At 42.4% G+C, this 19488-nt stretch overlaps 1 protein-coding gene across 2 annotated transcripts; it reads left to right on the top strand.

Moving 5' to 3' along the window:
* Positions 1-10: 10 nt before the first annotated feature.
* Positions 11-19060, top strand: LOC139574748 (moesin-like). Of its 2 annotated transcripts, none has more exons than XM_071399607.1 (14): positions 11-751; positions 4574-4657; positions 4771-4866; positions 5205-5327; positions 8404-8555; positions 8917-9000; positions 10566-10712; positions 11516-11612; positions 11760-11923; positions 12018-12148; positions 12359-12519; positions 13128-13211; positions 13699-13848; positions 16703-19060. In XM_071399607.1, the coding sequence occupies exons 2-14, from the start codon at positions 4595-4597 to the stop codon at positions 16865-16867; spliced, it is 1617 nt and encodes a 538-aa protein (XP_071255708.1). In that variant the 5' UTR covers positions 11-751; positions 4574-4594; the 3' UTR covers positions 16868-19060. The 2 variants fall into 2 exon arrangements, with proteins under 2 accessions (XP_071255708.1, XP_071255707.1); XM_071399606.1 differs by having other exon boundaries at positions 11-2303.
* The last annotated feature ends 428 nt before the right edge of the window (positions 19061-19488 follow it).

Here is a 19488-nt window from a genome sequence, read left to right as displayed (position 1 = left end):
AACCCGTTACATCAGGGGTTCTTCAACTTTTTCAGCCTGGGACCCAAATGAGAAATTCTGTTTTTTCCTGAGACCCAAGCTTAGGAAAATATGCAACTATACGTAAATATCGGTACATTTCATTGCCCTTATGTCTAAAAAAAAAATGCAATATAGACAAAAACAAATAATGAAATACCCATAGATATCTTTTGTTTATTTTTCCCCATTAAAAACACACTTACATACCTGTCTAGATTGGAACTGTTGCTGTTAAAATACAATAAATAATTTAATTCTGAACTGGAATAAACGGATTGATTACGTTACACAGATGTATAACAGACCACACACACGCAGGCTTTTTGATCGTGCAACCCAAAGTAACAGTATAGATAAAATATTATCAGGCCTACGCTACATCTTACTGTATACATTTGTTGATATAAAGTCTAGGTTGGAACTGTTGCTGTTAAAATATATATGTTCTTATTCTGAACTGGAATAAACTGATTGATCACATCACACAGATGTAGACCAGAACACACACACACACAGTCCTAATGAGAGGTGTGTGGCTGGTTGATGTTTTCAACAAGCATGTCTATTCTGGGCTGCTTTAGACAGTGCAACACTGGGGTCATGTTCAGCATTGACACTGTTTCTGTACTTGAGAACCCTGACTTGCATAGAACATTGGATCAGAACATCTACTACTGTCTCAGTCAGGCTGGAGACCGCTTCCTGCTGCAGATGAGCAACCCAGAACTGTGTGAGTGTTTGCCTCAAAAAGCATCTTGCTTCAATCAGTTTATTCCAGTTCAGAATAAAAATGATTACCTGTAACAGCAACTGTTCCAACCTAGACTTGTTTTCAACAATAATTTCTACAGTAAAATGTACAGTAGGCCTGATAATTTTTAATCTTCATCTGTACTCTTTCTTAGGGTTGCTCTATCAGTAGCTAGTTAGCTTGCTTTGGCTAACGTTAGCTATTAGCTGTATAACGTTAAAAGGCCAGGGGATTGTTGAAAGAGAAACTCACATCTACTACTATGAGAGATAGTACTCCTTATTTATGCTTATCATCACTTGTTATAAAATGACAATGCCTTTCTAGTTGACTTACTCTTCCACTGTTGAAACACTGTTTCCTGAGGCATTCTGCCCGGTTCTGAAATAACTCCCTGGATTTACCGTTATGTACAGTAGTGCCTGGATGTTTGGTCAGGACGTGTCGTTTTATTAATTTGTTCGTTTTGAGAGACTCATTACTAAGCACTTCCCCACACAAAAAAAACATTGTGGGCGCTCCTCGTTATTTCAAAGTTCAAAGTTTGTATAAAAGAGACAGAAAGTTATCACTATATTTGCGTTTCATGACGAAATGGCTAGCATGAGTCCATTTCCTGACAGCGGTGAGGAACAACAAGTCGGTGGCTTGAACCACAGCGCTGCAGCGTGTGGGTCGCGGAGTGATCTTCAAGAAAACTGCAGAACCAAAGATCCGGTAAACCGCGAAGCACACGGGTATCTCCTGCTATCTCTCGCACTCGCGCAGCTACCAAACTGAGCAGAGACCGCTGCTAAGCAGAGAGCGCAGTTGCACTTGGCCAAATCAATTCCAGTAATTAATGAAATAATTATACATTTACGTCGCGACCCATACTTTAAGAAACGCGGCGTTACATTGTTGTTGTAACATTGTAATGGAAACGGTTGCATTGTTTCAATGTAATTCTAAAGATAATGATGCCAACTGCCTACACTCTACATTACTCATAGGGTAAAGTTGATAGTAGATTTCTTATTGTGTTTCAATTCTTAAAATTTTATTTTAACAAAATAACAATTACATGTTGTAAAAAGAACAATGAAAAAGACATACAGGGTCTTTTACAAAACAACAACAATGTAGAAGCAGGAATGAATGCCTTGAGTGTTGTATTTACTAATCACTTTTTCCTTGGCTAGTGGCAATGTGGTCTAGGGTTAAGGCTAGGTCTACAGTATATTATCAACATTGCCTTATCGTATATCTCATATGAAATTATCGTATTCTAAAGGTGGATGTAAATTCAACGTCTTGTGCGCCATTTTGCGGTGGTCCTGTGAGGGTCAAGTGTTAGTACACCGCTCTAATCCACTTTGGCTGCCATTGGATTAGTCCTGAGAACACAACAATGGCTCGTTTTAATTCACCATAATCCCAGTGAATATTGAAAGCACTTTCATATGACTCTGTGGAGAAGAGGCTAATGCCGAAAGAAAAACCTCTCAGGAACGTACTAATATAGGAGTTCAAATCTCTACAAATGTCTTCTGTGAGTATCCATTTATACTCTTTATCCTATAAGATCTGGATTGAAGTTAAAATGTGGCTGTTTGTGTAAGATTAGGGTGAGATTGTGTAAATGTAGCATGACAGTAAAACAAGGCCAACTTTTTCCCATAGTAATGTCTCTGTTTCTCTGTGAGACAGAATAATGGTCTAGAAAACTATTTATTGTATATAGTATGCTTACTTCCTTTATTGTGTATTTCACATTTCCTATTCTTATTTATAGTGTTATTTTTCTAGCATTACATTGTTATTTATTATTGCATTGTTTGGGGTTTTGAGTTTGCAAGAAACGCATTTCACATTTCACGGTACTTGTGCATGTGGCATTACAACTTGAAACCAGCCATTTTAAAGGTTTACGGTATTACTACCCTGAGTTATACCGTGTTTGCTAACCACTCACATCAGACACAAATGTTTTTTTAAGTTTGCGTTTCAACACAACAGTACATTGTTCTGTGAGATACTTGTAGTACAGTGAGTTCACTCAACTTTGAATCTCAATCTTTTATATCTTAGCACTTTTGAGTAATATAAACATTGTACTTGAAGAAACATTCATATTTTTTTGTGGTTGAAGTATCCTGGTCAGAATAGGCCGATGTGATCAACATTAAACTAGGGAGTTTTTCCTAGCCACCGTGCTTCTACACCTGCATTACTAGCTGTTTGGGGTTTTAGGCTGGGTGTCTGTACAGCACTTCGAGATATTAGCTGATGTACGAAGGGCTATATAAAATAAAATTGATTGATTGATTGATTAAACATATGATAATGGGCCTATATATGGGCCTCCCTGGTTGGCCTGGCCGTCTCTGATCTCAGCTGTTTCGTAACTTTATCCCAATTTGCTCCATAATCAGTGTTAAAAACCACCTCGGAAATCCTAGCGGGGGCTACCTGGGATGGGTTTGAACTTATTATATATTTTTTTATTGTCCACACAATGTGGAAACTTTCACTAACATGATTGACATCAAAACAACAACAGCAACAATATAAACCTACACTACAGTTCTGTGTGGATCCTTTATTCTAGAATAAACCTTCCCCTGTTCTGAGAATACTCTCAACTCTATTTTGTTCTGAGAATTCTCCCTAAATAATATTTAATGTTTAAAAATACCTTGTGGGCTTCATGTTTTGATTGTAGTCCCCTACAACCACTTGCGATTGGATGATCCTGCAGGTTGAACAGAAAAATGTAAGAAACATAATTATATTATATTTTGGGGGTCTTTTACGTCACGAAGAACCTAGCACACAATTTTACAATCATAGTAAGAGACATATAATTCGCTTAGCCCCTTAGTACACTGAACAAAAATATAAACGCAACATGTAAAGTGTTGGTCCTATGTTTTATGAGCTGAAATAAAAGATCCCAGACATTTTCCATATGCACAAAAAGCTTATTTCTCAAAAATGTTGTGCACAAAGTTGTTTACATCCCTGTTGATGAGCATTTATCCTTTGTCAAGATAATCCATCCACCTGACAGGTGTGGCATATCAAGAAGCTGATTAAACAGCATGATCATTACACAGGTGCACCTTGTGCTGGGGGACAATAAAAGGCCACTCTAAAATGTGAAGTTTTGTCACACAACACAATGCCACAGTCTCAAGTTTTGAGGGAGCGTGCAATTTGCATGCTGACTGCAGGAATGTCCACCAGAGCTGAATGTCAATTTCAGGCGCCTCCAACGTTGTTTAAGAGAATTTGGCAGTACGCCCAACCGGCCTCACAACCGCAGACCACGTGTATGGTGTCGTGTGGGCGAGCGGTTTTCTGATGTCAACGTTGTGAACAGAGTGCCCCGTGGTGGCGGTGGGGTTATGGTATGGACAGGCATAAGCTAAGGACAACAAACACAATTGCATTTTATCTAAGGCAATTTGAATGCACAAAAATACAGTGACGAGATCCTGAGGCCCATTTTTTTTTTAAAGGTATCTGTGACTAACAGATACATATCTGTATTCCCAGTCATGTGAAACCCATAGATTAGTTAATTTATTTCAATTGACTGATTTCCTCATTTGAACTTTGAACTCAGTAAAATCTTTGAAATTGTTGAATGTTGCGTTTATATTTCTGTTCAGTGTATTCTGCATGCCTATCCCCTATTGTAAACCATACTACCTATTATACTAACCATTACTCTATCTTTGTGTTTTAATAGGCTATTAAGTTCTCTCTCCTCCCATTCATACTCCAGTTTGTGTCTATGTGAACGCCCTCTGGTAGATCAATGTTCGCGTCACCACCATGGACGCTGAGCTGGAGTTTGCCATCCTGCCCAGCACCACTGGCAAACAACTCTTCGACCAGGTACGTGGACAGGCGGACGGACGGACAGACAGACAGGCGGACGGACAGACAGACAAATCTCTGTTTCCTCGACTATGGACAAACAAGTAATCTTCTTCTTCATTGTTGTGTAGATAGTGAAGACCATCGGGCTGAGAGAGACCTGGTTCTTCGGCCTACAGTACCAGGACAGCAAAGGCTTCTCTACCTGGCTGAAACTCAACAAGAGGGTGAGTACATCCTCACTACTCTCCTCAGACAGTAACAACATACAGGACTGCCTCTTCCACTGTCCTGCGCTCCTTCTCCAGACGCTCTGCCTCCTCCTGGGCAAACGTCCTCTCTTTCTCCAGCTCCAGGGCCCTGCGAGTCTGCTCATCCAGCTCTACGCACGCACGCACGCACGCACGCACGCACGCACGCACACACACACACACACACACACACACACACACACACACACACACACACACACACAGAGTAAACACACACACACAGAGTAAACACACACCCATGCTCATTCATTCACTTATTAACTAATGTTGTTGCAATGCTGTAATGTTCCCAGGTGACAGCTCAGGATGTACGCAGGGAGAACCCTCTGTTGATAAAGTTCAGGGCCAAGTTCTACCCTGAAGACGTAGCTGAGGAACTGATCCAAGAGGCCACGCAACGACTTTTCTTCCTGCAGGTCACACACACACACACACACACACACACACACACACACACACACACACACGACTACATGCGCAGACACAGACACACACACACACACACACGAGCTGGCCAGACACACGTGCACACACGCGCACACACACATACATCAAATCAAAGTTTATTTGTCACGTTCACAGGAAACAACAGGTGTAAACAGTACAGAGAAATGTTTACTTACAAGCTCTTCCTCAACAACGCAATGTTCAATATCAAAGGTAAAGGAATAGAAAATCCAAAATAGGCTCTTATAAAGAGAACTGAGTCAATACTAGGTCAGACCAAAGATCAATAGTAACATGCTAGCATAGGGGAGAGTAGAGTATGTTGAGACATTGTTTACATTCAGCATCACTACGTCAAGCGAAATATAGTATTCTTTCTAACAAAGATCTCTACATATATTTCAGAATGTTGTGAGTTTTAGGAACTCAGTCGGGGTCTCAACTTACACAAAGTGCAATTTAGAAATGTGGTTGTGCAGCAGCAGTTTTTCTCTTGTTATGTCAGTCACTGGCAGTCTCTCAATTAGCCTGTGTCAACAAAAATGTTTTACATTGGTAAGTTAGTCTAGCCAGCTATCTAAACTTGTAGTAATCATGGTCGAATAACCGACCGTGGGGCCCACATTCATTTTGTTAGTCACTCTCACTCAGATATTAAAAACTGCAAACATTTCTCTCCACCCTGTAGCAAACTGGCTTTAAAACCACAACATTTTCTTTACGCCCCATGGCAAAATGTGTAGAACTGCAGGAATTTACTCTAAAATTTCAAATTTTCCCTCCGCTGTCAAGAGGAACATTTCTTACAACAAAATGCCACATAGGGCCCTCAAAAGGCTAGGGTCAGATCTGACTGCAGGTGAGGGTACGCAGACATCAAAGTTGCCCATCCCTGCTGTAAATAATCAGAATTAATTTAAACATTACAGTTTTGAAATCATAGCTTGTCTAAAAAAAGTGGTCTCTTGGCACAACTTACCCTGGGTCTTGGGTAACTTGAACATAGGGACAGGGTAAATTGAGCCGCATTGGGGTAAGTTGGTGCTGGTGTCCTGTGACAGTGGGTGCTGGTAGGTCAAAGTTTAATTCATGGAATGGGGGTGTGGTATATTGTATATCTTCAATGTATGCCTACATTCAGATTTACATTGAGGACACTTTCCTAATATTGAGTTGCAACCCCACTTTTGCCCTCAGAACAAATATTTGGTCACATGGCCTCCCGAGTAGCGTAGTGGTCTAAGGCGGTGCTAGCTGTGTCACTAGAGATTCTGGGTTCGAGTCCAGGCTCTGTCGCAGCCGGCCGCGACCGGGAGACCCATGGGGCGGCGCACAATTGGCCCAGTGTCGTCCAGATTAGGGGAGGGTTTGGTCGGCAGGGATGTCCTTGTCCCATCGCGCACTAGCGCCTCCTGTGGCGGGCCGGGCGCAGTGCACGCTGACACGGTCGCAAGGTGTACGGTGTTTCCTCCGGCACATTGGTGCAGCTGGCTTCCGGGTCAAGTGGGCATTGTGTCAAGAAGCAGTGCGGCTTGGGTGGGTTTCAGAGGACGCACGGCTCTCAACCTTCGCCTCTCCCGAGTCCATACAGGAGTTGCAGCGATGAGACAAGACTGTAACTACCAATTGGATACAACGAAATTGGGGAGAAAAAGGGGTAACAAAAATTAACAAATAAAAAATATTTGGTCACATGATTCATTTTGTGTATAGATCCTAGAAACAACTTACCCCACTCTCCCCTACACATACAGTGCATTCGGGAAAGTATTCACTTCTTCCACATTTTGTTACGTTACAGCCTTATTTTAAAATTGATTCAATCAGTTTTTTTTCTCATCAATCTACACACAATACCCCATAATGACAAAGCAAAAAAAAAAATTGATTTTATTTTTTATTTCTGCATTTCATAAGTATTCAGACCCTTTACTTAGTACTTTGTTGAAGCACCTTTGGCAGTGGTTACAGCCTCGCATCATCTTGGGTATGGTGCTACAAGCTTGGCACACTTGTATTTGGGACATTCAAAGACCTGTCCCGAAGCCACTCCTGCTTTGTCTTGGCTGTGTGCTTAGGGTCGTTGTCCTGATGGAAGGGGAACCTTTGCCGTAGTCTGATGTCCTGAGTGCTCTGGAGCAGGTTTTCATCAAGGATCTCTCTGTACTTTGCTCCATTCATCTTTCCCTCGATCCTGACTTGTCTCCCGGTCCCTGCTGCTAAAGAACATCCCCAAAGCATGATGCCGCCACCACCATGCTTCACCGTAGGAATGTTGCCAGGTTTCTTCCAGACGTGACGCTGCTTGGAGAGAATCTTGTTTCTCATGGTCTGAGTCCTTCAGGTGCCTTTTGGCAAACTCTATGTGGGCTGTCATGTGCCTTTTACTGAGGAGTTGCTTCAGTCTGGCCACTATACCATAAAGTCCTGATTGGTGGAGTACTGCAGAGACGGTTGTCTTTCTGGAAGGTTCTCCCATCTCCACAGAGGAACTCTGGAGCTCTGTAAGAGTGACCATCCGTTTCTTGGTCACCTTCCCCAGATCTGTGCCTCGACACAATTCTGTCTCGGAGCTCTACGGACAATTCCTTAGACCTCATGGCTTGGTTTTTGTGGGACCTTATATAGACAGGTGTATGCCTTTCCAAATCATGTCCAATAAATTGAATTTACCACAGGTGGACTCCAATCAAGTTGTAGAAACATCTTAAGGATGATAAATGGTAACAGGATGCACCTGAGCTCAATTTCGAGTCTCACATCAAAGGGTTTGAATACTTATGTAAATAATTTATTTCATATTTGAATTGTTTTTAATTTGCCCCAAAATATTGAGGAACATTTTTATTTGATCTATTTTAGAATAAGGCTGTAATGTAGCATAATGTGGAAAAACTCAAGGGATCTGAATACTTTCCAAATGCACTGTATGTGTATTAAGATGTACACAGGTTAGACACACACACACACACACACACACACACACACACACACACACACACACACACACACACCTCACACTGTTTATAATGTATGTCACTGCAGGTGAAGGAGGGCATCCTGAATGATGATATCTACTGTCCTCCTGAGACAGCTGTGCTGTTGGCCTCCTACTCTGTTCAGACCAAACATGGAGACTACAAGAAGGCCTACCATTTCCCTGGTTACCTCAGCAGGGACAAGCTGCTTCCCCAGAGGTGTGTCGTCTCCCTGTGTGACATACCTCAGCCCACAAACAGAAGCTAAACTGGTGAAACAGTCCACTGAATTTGTTGATCTTCTATGATCATTTTGAAGAGAGATCTATTCCAAGTCTCCCTGAACACTCCTCTGATTGTTGTCTTCCATACTCAGATCAGTGTTGGGGTCAATTCCATTTCATTTAGCAGACACTCTTATCCAGAGAGAGTTAAGTGCCTTGCTCAAAGGCACATCAACGGATCACCTAGTCTGCTCTGGGATTTGAACCAGCGACCTTTCGGGTACCGGCCCAGCGCTCTTAACCACCGTCTTCTCTCTACCCTCCTAATTGACCCTTCTCGTGTCCTCTACCCCCAGGGTTCTGGAGCAGCACAAGCTGAACAAGGAGCAGTGGGAGAATAGGATAAAGGTGTGGCATGAGGAGCACAAGGGAGTGCTGAGGTAAGATCACATGTCCTCTCTACTCACAGTCCAATCCAAGTTAACACTGGCTTACTTGTATTGCACTGATTTTACACTGATGTACAAAACATTAAGAACACCTTCCTAATATTGAGTTTCACCCCCCTCTTTTGCCCTCAGAACAGCCTCAATTCGTCGGGGCATGGACTTTATAAGGTGTCGAAAACGTTGCACAGGGATGCTGGCCCATGTTGACTCTAATGCTTCCCACAGTTGTGTCCAGTTGGCTGGATGTCCTTTGGGTGGTGGACCATTCTTGATACACATGGGAAACTGTTGAGCGTGAAAAACCCAGCAGCATTGCAGTTCTTGACCCAAACCGGTGTGCCTGGCACCTACCAGACCCCGTTCAAAGGCACTTAAATATTTTGTCTTGCCCATTCACCCTCTGAATGGCACACATACACAATCCATGTCTCAATTGTCTCAAGACTTAAACATCATTCTTTAACCTGTCTCCACTCCTTCATCTCCCGTAATTGAAGTGGATTTAAAAAAAACTAAAGTCAATGTCCGCACCCCTGTGGAAATCTAATTAGCATAATAAACAAATCCCCATGAAAAATATGTCAGTTTAAGCTAGAGATATCTTTTGTTTGCATTGGATATGTCTCAATCCACCGCATTCGGACTTCTGCATATGTTTGTAAGACCATGAGGCATCCCAGAAATCTCACAAAATCGTCTGTAGCATCCTAATGGTTTGGCCTACAAACCCCTCTATGGGAAGATGAGACTCTCATGAACACGATGGTGTTCTCCATTTTGCCCTACGACCCCCACAAGCGTCTTGGTACTCGTCTGAAGTCGGTACAGCCGATCTGCCAACTTCTGTCTGTAGCGTCCAAACAGTTTGGGCTACACACTAATATGACCCGTCTGTGGAAAGGTCTCACGAACACATTTTCTGTTGGTTGTTTTGCTCCACAGGCCTCACAAGACTCGTCTGAAGGTCCGCCGGTACCAGTTGAAAAAACGTATGGAATTATATATGGAGAATGTTTAGTGCCAAAAATAAGAGGTTAAATACATGTATAAACATTTTAAAAACAACAACAAATGTTTCCTGATCTTTCTTATATTTCTCAGATATAAGAAAGACACCTCAGAACAAACTTCCTTTCGATTTTTTGGGGGACTATCTGTAATTCAATGCATTTGCTAATAGCAGTAAGACCAAATTAAAATATTCATCAAATAATAATACTTTTTTGGATACATTAAGGGGTCTTAAAATTCAAAATAAAATATCTAAATGATCCTTGGTATGACCTTCTTAAAACAATTCCCTCCCCCGGCATATAGACAGGGTTTAGTCTGTAGACTGTAGAGGGTTCAGGTGACATTAATATGAGATCATAGCTTTCACCTGGATTCACCTGGTCAGTCTATGTCATGGAAAGAGCAGGTGTCCTTCATGTTTTGTACACTCAGTGTATGTAGAATGTGCTAAGCATTATGATAGCTTCATACAGAGCATCTTTCTCACTGATTGTCTGTGTCTATGTGTGTCTGTGTCTGTCTCTGTGTCAATCTGTCCCCAGGGAGGATGCCATGGTGGAGTATCTGAAGATAGCTCAGGATCTAGAGATGTATGGAGTCAACTACTTCAGCATCAAGAACAAGAAGGGTTCAGAGCTGTGGCTGGGGGTAGACGCTCTGGGCCTCAACATATACCAGAACACTGACAAGTAGGAACCTTTAACTACACTGAACAAAAATATAAACTCAATATGTAAATTTAGCAGTGCCCCATGGTGGCGATGGGGTTATGGTATGGGCAGGCATAAGCTACGGACAACGAACACAATTGCATTTTATCGATGGCAATTTGAATGCACAGAGATACCGTGATGAGATCCTGAAGCCCATTGTCGTGTCATTCATCTGCCGCCATCACGTCATGTTTCAGCATGATAATGCACAGCCCCATGTCGCAAGGATCTGTACACAATTCCTGGAAGCTGAAAATGTCCCAGTTCTTCCATGGCCTGCATACTCACCAGACATGTCACCCATTGAGCATATTTGGAATGCTCTTGATTGACGTGTACGACAGCTTGTTCCATTTCACACCAATATTGAGCAACTTCGCACGGCCATTGAGGAGGAGTGGACAACATTCCACAGGCCACAATCAACAGCTTGATCAACTCTATGTGAAGGAGATATGTCGCGCTGCATGAGGCAAATGATGGTCACACCAGATACTGACTGGTTTTCTGATCCACGCACCTACCTTTTTTTTTTAAGGTATCTGTGAAATCCATAGATTTGGGCCTAATTAGTTTACTTCAATTGACTGATTTCCTTATATGAACTGTAACTCAGTAAAATCTTTGAAATCTTTGAAATTGTTGCGTTTATATTTTTTGTTCAGTATAGATCTGAATTCTCTGTAGATTCGTCATGACATTAGACTACTTTTGAAGTCTGAAAACATTGGATGAACTTTGGTTTTGGAGTGAACTATCCTACAGTGTTTTCTTTATAGGATGACCCCTAAGATCGGCTTCCCATGGAGTGAGATCAGAAACATTTCCTTCAACGACAAGAAGTTTGTTATAAAGCCCATGGACAAGAAAGCCCCGGTACGTCACCTCTGTTTCTTTATCTGCTGTGTATTTGGTTATAATTCAAACCTCTGATAATACCCGTTTGTTAAGTATAAAAAATGTCACTTCATTTTTTGCAAGAGGCACTGATAAGTACATTTGTGGTAAATGAGTCTGTTCCAGGATTTTGTGTTCTACGCCCCTCGTCTACGGATCAACAAGCGTATCCTGGCACTGTGCATGGGGAACCACGACCTGTACATGAGGAGGAGGAAGCCAGACTCCATCGAGGTCCAACAGATGAAAGCCCAGGCCCGCGAGGAGAAGACTAAGAGACAGATGGAGAAGTGAGGACAGAGACATGGAGAAAAGAGAGAGAGAGAGTGATAGAGATGAGTTTGTTAGCAGGTGTTTACTCATCCCTCGTATCCCTCGTCCCAGAGCTCTGCTTGAAAGCGAGAAGAAGAAGAGAGAGAATGCGGAGAAGGAGACAGAGAAGATCGCCAGAGAAACCATGGAGCTGATAGGCAGACTGAAACAGATTGAGGAAGAGACCAAGAAAGCTCAGGAAGGTCAGACTCATTCTGTCATCTGACAGTGTGTGTGCTGTATGTGCATGCATGCTTGTGTGTGTTCATATTATTCTCTGTCTGTCTGTCTGTCTGTGTGTGTGTGTGTGTTTGTGTGTTTGTGTGTGTGTGTGTGTGTGTGTGTGTGTGTGTGTGTGTGTGTGTGTGTGTGTGTGTGTGTGTGTGTGTGTGTGTGTGTGTGTGTGTGTGTAGAGCTGGATGAGCAGACTCGCAGGGCCCTGGAGCTGGAGAAAGAGAGGACGTTTTCCCAGGAGGAGGCAGAGCGTCTGGAGAAGGAGCGCAAGGCAGCGGAAGAGGCCAAGGCATCCCTCCTACAGCAGTCAGAGAGCCAGATGAAGAACCAGGAGAACCTGGTACACACACACATAGACAGACAGACAGACAGACAGACAGACAGACACCACACAAAGACAGACAGACAGCCACACACACATAGACAGACAGACAGCCACACACACATAGACAAACAGACAGACAGACACCACACAAAGACAGACAGACAGCCACACACACATAGACAGACAGAGACAGCCACACACACAGCCACACACAGCCACACACACACACACACACACACACACACACACACACACACACACACACACACACACACACACACACACACACACACACACACACACACACACACATAGACAGACAGACAGACAGACAGACAAACGCATACACACACACACAATAACATACACACTATACATACACATGGATTTAGTACTGTAGATATGTGGTAGTGGTGGAGTAGGGGCCTGAGGGCACACAGTGTGTTGTGAAATCTGTGAATGTATTGTAATGTTTTTAAAATTGTATAAACTGCCTTAATTTTGCTGCTTTGGCAGCAGCTAATGGGGATCCATAATAAATACAAATAGACGGACGGACGGACGGACAGACAGACGGACAGACACTAGGAGAATCATTTATTATTCTAAGGTTATTTTTCCAGGCTACTGATCTGACCTCTAAGATCTCCCTTCTGGAGGACGTAAAGCAGAAGAAGGATGACGATACAAAGAGATGGCAGAAGAGGGTGAGAGAATAAATGAAGGAATGAATGAATGTGTGAGTGTGATGGCGTAACCCTCTATCAAACCACAGAGATTAAATGTGAGTGAGAGTGTGTGACTGTGTGAGTGTGTGTGATGGCGTTATCCTCTATCTAACCACAGAGATTAAATGTGAGTGAGAGTGTGTGAGTGTGTGTGATGGCGTTATCCTCTAACCACAGAGATTAAATGTGAGTGAGAGTGTGTGAGTGTGATGGCGTTATCCTCTATCTAACCACAGAGATTAAATGTGAGTGAGAGTGTGTGAGTGTGTGTGAGTGAGTGTGTTATCCTCTATCTAACCACAGTGCTTCAATGTGAGCGAGCGTGTGTGTGAGTGAGTGTGTGTGTGTGAGTGAGCGTGTGTGTGTGTGATAGCGTTATCCACTGTGAGCGGTCATGTGTGTTTGTTGTCTGGCGGTCATGGTGGAGGTTGATTTGAAGACTAAAGTCATCAGTGTCCCCATCCAGGACTCTGTGCAGGGGGACCACGACGAGACCGACGAGAGCAGTGCCGAGGCCAGCGCCGAGCTGACATCACCAGGAATGGTCAGAGACCGCAGCGAGGAGGAACGCATGACGGAGGCTCAGAAGAATGAACGGCTACAGAAACACCTAAAGGTCAGAAACACCTAACTTAAAGGGGAACTCTACTTTTTCCCCCATTAGTCCACTGTTGATACAGTCCCAAAATGTTTTTCATGTCAGCAGTCAAGTTGTCAAGATATTGGATTTTCATGAAGCAAAGTGTCACCAACCACATCATCATGATGATGTAAAAGGCATCAAAGGTGACACTTTGCTTCCTGAAAGTCCAATATCTTGAAAACTTGGCTGCTGACATGCTAAACATTTTGGGACCGTATCAACAGTGGACTAATGAAACAAATACTAAAATTATGTTTTTGAGTGAAGTTCCCCTTTAACCCATAACCTATGACCTTTAATTAACCCTAACCCATAACCTATGACCTTTAATTAACCCTAACCCATAACCTATGACCTTTAATTAACCCTAACCCATAACCTATGACCTTTAATTAACCCTAACCCATAACCTATGACCTTTAATTAACCCTAACCCATAACCTATGACCTTTAATTAACCCTAACCCATAACCTATGACCTTTAATTAACCCTAACCCATAACCTATGACCTTTAATTAACCCTAACCCATAACCTATGACCTTTAATTAACCCTAACCCATAACCTATGACCTTTAATTAACCCTGACTCATGACCATGACGGAGGCCCAGAAGAACAAACGGCTGAAGAAACACCTCACCATCTCAAGGTCAGACACAGTCAGACCCTAACTTAACCCATAACGCATTTGTATTGATTAAGGGTACCCTTCTCTTCTTGGGGTCCAGCAACATTAAGGCAGTTATATACAATAAAAAATATTACATGACATTACATTTCATAACACTATTCACAACACATTGTGTTCCCTCAGGCCTCTATTCTATTATCACATATCTACAATACAAAACCCATGTGTGTGTAGATGTGTGTGTCTTATCATGTGTGTATGCCTGTGTGTGTCTCTTCACAGTCCAAGCTGTTCCATAAGGTGTATTTTTATGTTTTTTAAATCTAATTTTACTGCTTGCATCAGTAACCTGATGTGGAATAGAGTTCCATGGTAGTCATGGCTCTATGTAGTACTGTGCACCTCCCGTAGTGTGTTCTGGACTGTGAAGAGACCTCTGGTGGCATGCTTGTGGGGTATGGATGGGTGTCTGAGCTGTGTGCTAGTAGTTTAAACAGCCACCTCGGTACATTCAACATGTCAACACTTCTTACAAAAACAAGTAGTTATGAAGTCAATCTCTCTTCAACGTTGAGCCATGAGAGATTAGCTCTCCGTGTACATTTAAGGGCCAGCCGTACTGCCCTGTTCTGAGCCAATTCTAATTTTCCGAGGTCCCTCTTTGTGGCACCTGACCACACGACTGAACAGTAGTCCAGGTGCGACAAAACTAGGGCCTGTAGGACCTGCCTTGTTGATAGTGTTGTTAAGAAGGTAGAGAATCACTTTATTATGGACAGACTTCTCCCCATCTTAGCTACTGTTGTATCAATATGTTTTGACCATGACAGTAGTAGTTTAGTCACCTCAACTTGTTCAATTTCCACGTTATTTATTACAAGATTTAGTTGAGGTTTAGGTTTTAGTAAATGATTTGTCACAAATATAATGCTTTAAGTTTTTGAAATATTTAGGACTAACTTATTCCTTGCCACCCATTCTGAAACTAGATGCAGCTCTTTGTTAAGTGTTGCAGTCATTTCAGTCACTGTGGTAGCTGATGTGTATAGTGTTGAGTCACTACACACGTCACTCAAAGCCAGTGGCAGTAAAGACTGAAAAAAGTAAGGGGCCTAGTCAGCTGCCCTGGGGAATTCCTGATTCTACCTGGATTATGTTGGATAGGCTTCCAGTAAAGAACACCCTCTGTCTTCTGTTAGACGGGTAACTCTTTATCCACAAGATAGCAGGGGGTGTAAAGCCATAACACATACGTTTTTCCATCAGCAGACTATGATCAATAATGTCAAAAGCGGCACTGAAGTCTAACAAAACAGCTCCTACAATATTTTTATATTTCTCTCAGCCAATCATCAGTCATTTGTAAGTGCCGTGCTTGTTGAATGTCCTTCCCTATAAGCGTGCTGAAAGTCTGTTGTCAATTTGTTTGATTGGTCAAATTGTCTGATTGGTCGGCTATTTGAGTAGGTAAATGGGGCTTTATTTAATCTTTTTTTATTTTCTTATTTTTTTATCCCATTTTCTCCCCAATTTCGTGGTATCCAATTGGTAGTTACAGTCTTGTCCCATCGCTGCAACTCCCGTACGGACTCGGGAGAGGCAAAGGTCAAGAGCCTTGCGTCCTCCAAAACACAACCCAGCTAAGCCGCACTGGGTCTTGACACACTGCTTGCTTAACCTGGAAGCCAACCGAGGAAACACTGTACACCTGGCGACCGTGTCAGCGTGCATTGCGCCCGGCCCGCCACCAGGAGTCGCTAGTCTGTGATGGTACAAGAACATCCATGCCGGCCAAACCCTCCCCTAACCTGGACGACGCTGGGCAGGTTGTCAGACCCCGGTGGTTTGTCATTGTTGATAGACAACCATCATTTTTTCACTTCTTCCACACTCCATGACCTTTAACCTTAACCCATGATCCTAATTCATGACCATGACAGAGGCCCAGAAGAATGAACGGCTGACTATACCTTATTTAACATATACCCTATGGCCCTAACCTAACCATAATTCTGCATGGTTGGGTTCAGTCCTGACTAAATGTAAAAATGTCCTCCAGCCCTGAGCTCTGAAATGAGAGCTATGGTTCTTAGACCACATGCGTTACACATGTACCACACATTCATTCCATGTATAGTACATTATGTTGACGCTCCACAAGTTTATTTGTGTCCTTGTTGTCTGTTTGTCCTCAGGCCCTGAGTAGTGAGTTGGCCAGCGCTCGAGACGACAGTAAGAATACTCCCAACGACCTGATCCACGCGAAGAACGTTAAGGCCGGCCGGGACAAGTACAGGACCCTCCGTCAGATACGACAAGGCAACACCAAGCAACGCATCGACGAGTTTGAGTCCATGTGAAGGATAGAAAGAATACGAATGAGAGAGGTGTGTGTGTGTGTGTGTGTGTGTGTGTGTGTGTGTGTGTGTGTGTGAGAGAGAGAACAAGAGTCTGTACTGAATCTATGTATTTAAATGGGAGTCATATAGGCAGGTACAGTGTAATGACTAAGTCTTTAATGCCTCTCCCCAGTAGTGTGTTGTCTCCCGTGACTAAAGAGTGACAACTTCATGGGATTTGTAGTTTGGTCAAGTAAAATTCTGTGGACTACAGACTGTAGGCTACTAGTACCAGAATCAAAGTGAGTGATGATATTATTAATCATAATATATCATAATTTATGCTGCTTTTGCTCATGGTTTTTGCAATCTTGAAATGAATCTATGCAAAATAATTATTAGCTGATATAGCATGAAAACCATATTTTTATGTATCCATAGATTAGTGACAGGAAGGGTATGAATAGATTAGTGACAGGAAGGGTATGGATAGATTAGTGACAGGAAGGGTATGAATAGATTAGTGACAGGAAGGGTATGGATAGATTAGTGACAGGAAGGGTATGGATAGATTAGTGACAGGAAGGGTATGAATAGATTAGTGACAGGAAGGGTATGAATAGATTAGTGACAGGAAGGGTATGGATAGATTAGTGAGAGGAAGGGTTTGAGCTTAATTGCAATATTTTCTTAGGATGGATATATATTTCACAGGTACAGTTGAAGTCGGAAGTTTACATACACTAAGTTGACTGTGCCTTTAAACAGCTTGGAAAATTCCAGAAAATTATGTCATGGCTTTAGAAGATTCTGATAGGCTAATTGACATAATTTGAGTCAACTGGAGGTGTACCTGTGGATGTATTTCAAGGCCTACCTTCAAACTCAGTGCCTCTTGACATCATGGGAAAATCAAAAGAAATCAGCCAAGACCTCAGAAAAAAAATTGTAGACCCCCACAAGTCTGGTTCATCCTTGGGACCAATTCCCAAACGCCTGACGGTACCACGTTCACCTGCACAAACAATAGTATGCAAGTATAAACACCATGGGACCATGCAGCCGTCATACCGCTCAGGAAGGAGACTCGTTCTGCCTCCTAGAGATGAACGTACTTTGGTGTGAAAAGTGCAAATCAATCCCAGAACAGCAGCAAAGGACCTTGTGAAGATGCTGGAGGAAACAGGTACAAAAGTATCTATTTCCACAGTAAAACGATTCCTATATCGACATAACCTGAAAGGCCGCTCAGCAAGGAAGAAGCCACTGCTCCAAAACCGCCATAAAAAAGCCAGACTACAGTTTGCAACTGCACATGGAGAACTTTTTGGAGAAATGTCCTCTGGTCTGATGAAACAAAAATAGAACTGTTTGGCCATAATGACCATCGTTATGTTTGGAGGAAAAAGGGGGAGGCTTGCAAGCTGAAGAACACCATCCCAACTGTGAAGCACGGGGTGGCAGCATCATGTTGTGAGGGTGCTTTGCTGCAGGAGGGACTGGTGCACTTCACAAAATAGATGGTGTCATGAGGAAGGAAAATTATGTGGATATATTGAAGCAACATCTCAAGACATCAATCAGGAAGTTAAAGCTTGGTCGCAAATGGATCTTCCAAATGGACAATGACCCCAAGCATGCTTCCAAAGTTGTGGCGAAATGGCTTAAGGACAACAAAGTCAAGGTATTGGAGTGGCCATCGCAAAACCTTGACCTCAATCCAATAGAACATTTGTGGGCAGAACTGAAAAAGCGTGTGCGAGCAAGGAGGCCTACAAACCTGACTCAGTTACACCAGATCTGTCAGGAGGAATGGGCCAAAATTCACCCAACTTATTGTTGGAAGCTTGTGGAAGGCTATCCGAAACATTTGATACAAGTTAAACAATTTAAAGGCAATGCTACCAAATACTAATTGAGTGTATGTAAACTTCTGACCCACTGGGAATGTGATGAAAGAAATAAAAGCTGAAATAAATCATTATCTCTACTATTATTCTGACATTTCACATTCTTAAAATAAAGTGGTGATCCTAACTGACCTAAAACAGGGAATTTTTACTGGATTAAATGTCAGGAATTGTGAAAAACTGAGTTTAAATGTATTTGGCTAAGGTGTATGTAAACTTCTGACTTCAACTGTATCAATGAGTACAACATCCTTTGCAAAGTGCTTTGCTATGACTCCAATAAATACCATTAACCAACACTGAATATGTGTTGAGTGCTGTGTATATAGCTACTGTATCACTCTAGGCATATATTATTGTACTTGATGTGTGTGTGTGTGTGTGTGTGTGTGTGTGTGTGTGTGTGTGTGTGTGTGTGTGTGTGTGTGTGTGTGTGTGTGTGTGTGTGTGTGTGTGTGTGTGTGTGTGTGCGCGTGTGCGCGCGCGCGCAGGTCTGACATTTGTTTGTACGGAGTGTGTGTGTTTTTCAGTAGGCCTGTTATGACTGAAAACATACAGTAAGGACCGTTTAAAACAAATATGTTGATTCCACATACAATCGTAAGATAACCAGCTGGAACAAAAAATGTTGTTGAGCCAACTCACAATCATATTGCAGCTGGTCGCTTTAAGTTGAATCAACATCTTTATTTTTTTTTTTACAGTGTTATGAAATCTGAGGTCTACTATTCT

Source organism: Salvelinus alpinus, chromosome 4 (genome assembly GCF_045679555.1).
Source record: "Salvelinus alpinus chromosome 4, SLU_Salpinus.1, whole genome shotgun sequence".
In the NCBI taxonomy this organism is placed as follows: domain Eukaryota; kingdom Metazoa; phylum Chordata; class Actinopteri; order Salmoniformes; family Salmonidae; genus Salvelinus; species Salvelinus alpinus.
The sequence above is the reverse complement of the archived record's forward strand: the minus strand, read 5'-3'. Positions and strand labels throughout refer to the sequence as shown.

Coding starts and splice junctions, on each gene's coding strand:
- LOC139574748 (XM_071399606.1), top strand. Junction 8,556..8,916: donor GACAAGCTGCTTCCCCAGAG/GTGTGTCGTCTC, acceptor CTCTACCCCCAG/GGTTCTGGAGCAGCACAAGC. Junction 12,520..13,127: donor TGAAGAACCAGGAGAACCTG/GTACACACACAC, acceptor TTATTTTTCCAG/GCTACTGATCTGACCTCTAA.